Below are 5,729 nucleotides of genomic sequence, written 5' to 3' on the forward strand. Positions count from 1 at the left end.
AGAAAGTTGCCCGGGAGCTTTGTTTGGGAAAAGTGGGAGGGACCGGAGGGGGGGCGGGTCCGGGCGCCGGACAGCGGGAAGGGGGATCCGACGGTGACAGTTTGGGGGAGGATTTTTGCTTTGGCAAAAGAGAAGTGAAGTCTAGCTGGGGCCTGGTGAGAATTTCGCGATTCTGATGCTTGGATCCCTGAGAGAGGAGGAGAACTGGCGGTCTGGACACCTGGGTCTGAAGGAGGATTGATGCGGACCAGGAAATCTGTCTGTATCTGAGAGAGGAGGAAATTGGGGGCCAAGATTCCTGAGTCTGGAGGAGGAAGGGTCTGGGAGCCTGGACTCCTGGCTACCCTCTAGTGTAGTTTGTATGTTGGAGATGTGGAAGTGATTCAAAGGAACGCAAAAGAATCTTTCTTGTTCAGCCTCAAATGTATTTTTGAGGATAGAGGTATGGGGATGGGTTTTTGATTGATTTCCATTAATTTCTTTTGATTGATTGGTTTCCTTGTGACCTCATCAGAGTAAAGGATCGTGGCCAAGACGACTGGGAGTGTATTGGAGATTCCCGAAGGCGGAGACTCCCGCATCCACCCGCACTAGTGGACTAGAGGTGGCAGCTGTCCCAGGACAGGAGAGAGCCTCGGTGCCTGAGGAGAAAGAAGAGGGTCCCTTAATCATATCCTTTAAAAATGAAGCGTCCCTTAAAGACGAGGAGTTGAGTGTTCAAACTCACGAGACGAGATGGCCTGGCCTCCAGACTCTGGGGTCCTGAGGAAGAAGGGAGCCCAGATTCCGGGTTCCTTGTAAAGTGGTACATAGGACTGGATTTAGGGTTTCTTGAGAGCTTTTTAGTGGAACCGAAAAGGGCTTGGGGTTCAGCGTTCCTACATTGCCCTCTGTTGAGCGCATTAATAGTTTCAAAACCTGGAGAAGAGAAAAGGGACACGGAGAAACTCTCAGAGATAGATACAAAACTAAGCAGTGGGCGAATCAGAAGGACTGTTAGGATGCAGGTATTTCTTGAGCAGTGGGAGCCTAGAAATGGAACTGAGGGCGCTAGGGGCAAGATCTGGGGCACAGAGGCGTGGCCTGGGTGCGGGGGCGTGGCTCTAAGTCAGAGGCGGGGCCACCTGCTGCCGGAGAGAGACTGTTGCAAGATGGCTACGATCAGAGAATACCGGCAACACTGGGCCTCCAGGGCCGAGGTCAACCAACAGGGGGCGTGGTCTGACTATGGGGGTGTGAACTTGAAATCAACCCCAGGCTCAGGCTTAAGGGGCTTGGCTCTTCCCTTAAGGGCGTGACTGTCCAATAGAGGGCCAGGCTCATGGATGAGGTCAGCATGGGCGTGGTCAGACAATAGGGGCGAGTCCAGAGCTTGCGGAGCTCATCCAACGCTCCAGGTATCCGGCCTGGGCTCGTGATCAGAACTGTTTGGATTTAACAGTCCGTGGACGGCCAGAGTCTGGCCAGAGTCTGAGAGTCCGGTGACCGGGCTGTGGTCTAGTATAAAGGCGGGGCCCAGAAGAAGGGGCGGGGCGTGGGAGAAGGTGAGGAGGAATGAGATCTGGATATGAATGTGGGTGAAGGAGAGAAATGAGATCCGCTGTGTGAGGCAGAGCCCAGAAAAGCCGGGCCTGGGGGGAGGGGAGAGGCCTCACAAGATGGAGGGGGTTGGAGCAGAACGTAAGAGGAAGGGGGAAATGGGCGGGCTGTGAGGAGCTCCTGGGCCAGGGGTTGGAAGAGGTCGTTGCCTAGGGTGAGGGTGTGGGCACTTGGCGGGGGGAGCCTTTATAGGGGGCGGGGGGGGGGCTCTGACTCCTGCCCTTGCCACAGCTTCCCGGCCGGCCCCGCAATGCAGCACTTGCTGGTCCTGTTGCTGCTGCTCTCCTCTGCCTCGGTGCCTCCCTCCACTGCAGCCCCGATCCGCGATAGTGACGCCCAGGAGAGCTCCTCGGGTTTTCTGGGTCTCCAGAGTCTACTCCAAAGCTTTAGCCGGCTTTTCCTGAAAGTAAGCGCTGCTGTGCGTTGGGGGAAAGAAGAGGTACAGAGAAGAGGGACAGGGGCAGATGGTTCCTGAGGGATGGAAGGGGCTCAGGGAGACAGAGTGGGAGGCAGGTCGCGGCCAGGTAGAAAGACAGACAGGAAGAGAGGGAGTCGAGGGACAGAGAGCGCGCGCGACAGGGAGACTGAGAGATAGGAAGAGAGGGAGGGAGACAGGCAGAGAGGGAGACAGACAGGAGGAGAGAGGGATGGGGACAGAGAGACAGAAAACAGATGAGGGGCAGGAATGGGAAGGAATCGGGACAGATGGGGGCAGGAGGTGACCTAGTTAGGCCCTAAGGGTCAGAGGATGGAGCAGGAAGGGGATCCTGACAAGACTACGGATGTCCTGGGGAGTCCAGAGATCCAGCAGCTCCCTGATTCCTTCTCTGGCCCCAGGAAGGCCTGCTGCGGGGCATGGACAGCTTCTTCTCTGCCCCTGTGGACTTCCAGGGCCTCCCTAGGAACTACCACCAAGAAGAGAACCAGGAGCGCAGGCTGGGAAACAACACTCTCTCCAGCCATCTCCGGATTGACAAGGTGCCTATGCCAGGAAGTCCCTCCTGGAGTCTCCCCACAATCCCTCATGCTGCAGTATCTGTCAGAGAGGAGGGCAAAGGAAGAAAGCAGTTTTTTTCTCACTCTCCCTCCTGTCCTCACAGATGACCAACAACAAGACAGGAGAGGTGCTGATCTCTGAGAAGGTGGTGGCATCCATCGAGCCAGGAGAGGAGAGCTTGCAGGGTGACTGGAAGGTTAGGACACGCCGCCGACAAAGTGTCCAAGCTCAAACACTTCCTGTAGTTTAGGAGGAAAAGATGAATTGACTGTCCCGCTCCCTCTGTGTTGGACTTCCTCTCTCCGGGCCTCAGTTTTGTCATCTGTCAAAAGGGACTAACCACCTCTTAGAAATGAGGTTTACAGTCTCAAAGTACATCCTTGCTTGTTTCCAACCCCAGAAGGTTTCGTAAACAAAAAAAAAAGGGCTTTTTCATTCCAAGTGCTTGGTAGGATTCACCCTCGTAAACCTCAAAGTATGTTTTAATCTCAAAGTACTCTGCAAACCTCCAAGTATTTTTTAATCTATCCCAAAGTGCTTGGTAAATCTCTCCCTTGTAAACTTCAAAATGTGATTTTTAATAATTCCCAAGTACTTTATGAACCCCAAATGCTTTATGTATCTCACCTTCATAAACCTCTAAGAGCGATTCTAATCACAAAGTACTTATTTTTTGATTCTAAAAAGTTTTAAGAACCCTCAAATGCTTGGCAAACCCACATGGTTCTCCCCCACACACTCCCAGCTTTTAATTTAACAAATTTCAAATCTACAGAAAAGTTGAAAAAAAAAACAGTGCAATAAACCTGTACCCCCTTTTCCACAGAGCAGGGCTTTTCAACATCAGCACCATTGGCATTTGGGGCTAGATAATTTTTTGTTGAGGGGCTGTCCTGTGCGCTACACAATGTTCAGCAGCATCCCTGCCTCTATCCAACTAGAAGGAAGTAGCATCCGTACCCCCTCCAGTTGGGACAACCAAAAATGTCTCCAGACTTGGGTTGAGAACCACTGGCCTAGATTCACCACCTGTTAACGTTTGACCAGACTGACTTTCATTTTACTTTTTTCTTTTTGAACCATATGACAGTAAATTACTGACATCATGATACTTCACCCCTAAATCCTTCAGCAGATCTGTCCTAATAATAATGCATTTGCCTGAATGGCCACAGTGCCATTTTTACCCCCAAGAAATTTAACATTGATAGCACACTATTATCTCTGTATTAGTTTGCTAGGTCTGCCGTAACAAAGCCCCACAGATTGGGTGGCTTAAGCAACAGATGTGTATTGTCGCATGGTTCTCGAGGCTAGGTGTCCAAGATAAAGGTGCCAGCAGGATTGGTTCCTACTGAGAGTTGTGGGGCAGAATCTGCTCCAGGCTTCTGGTGGTTTGCTGACAATTCTTTAGTGTTCCTTGGTGTGTAGATGCTTCATCCCCATCTCTGCCTTCATCTTGGCATGGAGTTTTCTATATCTGTATTTCTATGTCCAAATTTCCCTTTTGCATAAGAACACCAGTCATATTAGATTAGAGCCCAGTCTAGTGGCCTCATCTTAACTAATGAAAACTACAGTGACCCTATTTCCAAACGAGATCACGTTCTGAGCTACTAGAGTCCTAATGGACCTCAACATATGAATTGGAGAGCTGGGGAGACACAATTCTACCTGTAACTATCTCCTATAGAGAGCTTCCCAAACCTCAACTTACTGAAATGCAGACTCTGATCCAGTAGGTCTGGATGGGGTGAGGCCTGCTCATTTACATGCCTAACAAGCTCCGAAGTGATGCTGATGCTGCTGGTCCACAGCCCTCACTTTGACTAGCAAGGACCAAACACATTGAAATGTCCCTGCTGGATCAAAAGCTGTGCACAAGAACTGACGTGATTTTTGATGCAGGATTCAATCAAGGATCACATGTTGCAACTGTGGTCGTAATTCTTTAATCCCAAAGTGCTTTGTACATTTCAAACTGCTTTCTAAACCTCAGGGGATGCTTAATCCTAAAGTGCTTTGGAAACTTCCATAATGTCTTCAAATCCAGAGTGTTTTCAAACCTCAGAGTTTTAAACCCAAGTGCTTTGTAAACTACAAGGTGAGCTTTTAACTCCCAGAGCATCCCGTATGTGGCAAAGTGGGTTGAATATGCCAGGGGAGCATCCTGAGGCTGTCCACTTGGAGTTTAAGAGGGTCTCCTTGTCCCTCTTCGCCAGGTACCCAAGATAGAGGAGAAGGAGGCTCTGGTGCCTGTCCCAAAGGCTGTGGACAGCTTCCACCCGGAACCCCACCCCCGAATGGCCTTCTGGATCATGAAGCTGCCACGGCAGAGGTCCCACCAGGATGCCCCGGAGGGTGGCCGCTGGCTCAGTGAGAAGCAACACCGCCTGCAGGCCATCCGGGATGGGCTTCGCGAGGGGACCCGTGAGGATGTCCTCGAAGAGGGGACCCAGAGCTCCTCTCACGCCAAGCTGCCTGCCCGCAAGACCCACTTCCTGTATATCCTCAGGCCCTCCCAGCAGTTATAGGGGTGCTGCATGTATCCCACCCGCACCAGACCCCACCCCAAGCACCATATGGAAATTAAACTTTTTCTTACATCCAGCGGCACTGTCTCCTTTTGGGATCTGTCCCCAAGCCTCAGCCAACCAAGCCATGGCAAGTCCCCCCAACCCTAGCCTTGAGCACATCTTGCTGAACTGTTAGTTCTTGCCAATGTCTCCAGGTTGTTTTCTCATTCAGACGCTGTCTTCTGACTGGGCAACTCTGTCACCTCCATCCCCACTTGTCACCCTCAGTCCCCATCCCTGTCACCTCCAGCTCTCTCTGCCCTCCGGCTCCCAACTGTTTCACTCCGGTCCTGTCTGTTCACTCTGCCCTTGCACTAGTTTCCTATTACCAAGGCAACAAATGACCACAAGTGTAGCGACTTAAAACAATACAAATGTGAGGATTCTTACTGATCTATAGGTCAGAAATCCAGCATGATTGAGCTGGTCCTCTGTGCTAGTCTCACAAGGGCAACTTCAAGGTGTTAGCCAGTGGGGTTCTCATGAGACTGCTTCCAAGATTATTCAGGTGGTTGACACAGTTGAGTCCCTTGGGGTTCGACTGAGGTCCCTGCTTC

At 51.3% G+C, this 5,729-nt stretch overlaps 1 protein-coding gene across 5 annotated transcripts; it reads left to right on the top strand.

Annotated features, from left to right (window-relative positions):
• The first annotated feature begins 42 nt into the window (after positions 1-42).
• On the top strand, positions 43-5,208 carry DKKL1 (dickkopf like acrosomal protein 1). 5 transcript variants are annotated; one of them, XM_057713686.1, is made up of 6 exons: positions 43-155; positions 515-805; positions 1,831-2,005; positions 2,437-2,577; positions 2,700-2,792; positions 4,819-5,208. In XM_057713686.1, the coding sequence occupies exons 3-6, from the start codon at positions 1,850-1,852 to the stop codon at positions 5,128-5,130; spliced, it is 702 nt and encodes a 233-aa protein (XP_057569669.1). In that variant the 5' UTR covers positions 43-155; positions 515-805; positions 1,831-1,849; the 3' UTR covers positions 5,131-5,208. The 5 variants fall into 5 exon arrangements, with proteins under 5 accessions (XP_057569669.1, XP_057569671.1, XP_057569670.1 ...); XM_057713688.1 differs by lacking the exon at positions 43-155 and adding an exon at positions 187-258; XM_057713687.1 differs by lacking the exons at positions 43-155; positions 515-805 and adding an exon at positions 863-1,397.
• Positions 5,209-5,729: the final 521 nt, after the last annotated feature.

This window comes from Hippopotamus amphibius, chromosome 16 (genome assembly GCF_030028045.1).
Source record: "Hippopotamus amphibius kiboko isolate mHipAmp2 chromosome 16, mHipAmp2.hap2, whole genome shotgun sequence".
In the NCBI taxonomy this organism is placed as follows: Eukaryota; Metazoa; Chordata; class Mammalia; order Artiodactyla; family Hippopotamidae; genus Hippopotamus; species Hippopotamus amphibius.

Bases quoted from the DNA above. Each gene is read 5' to 3' on its own strand.
- DKKL1 (XM_057713686.1), top strand. From the start codon at position 1,850: ATGCAGCACTTGCTGGTCCTGTTGCTGCTGCTCTCCTCTGCCTCGGTG. The intron at 2,006-2,436 runs GTAAGCGCTGCT...CTCTGGCCCCAG, and splicing joins TTAGCCGGCTTTTCCTGAAA to GAAGGCCTGCTGCGGGGCAT. The intron at 2,793-4,818 runs GTTAGGACACGC...CCTCTTCGCCAG, and splicing joins GCTTGCAGGGTGACTGGAAG to GTACCCAAGATAGAGGAGAA.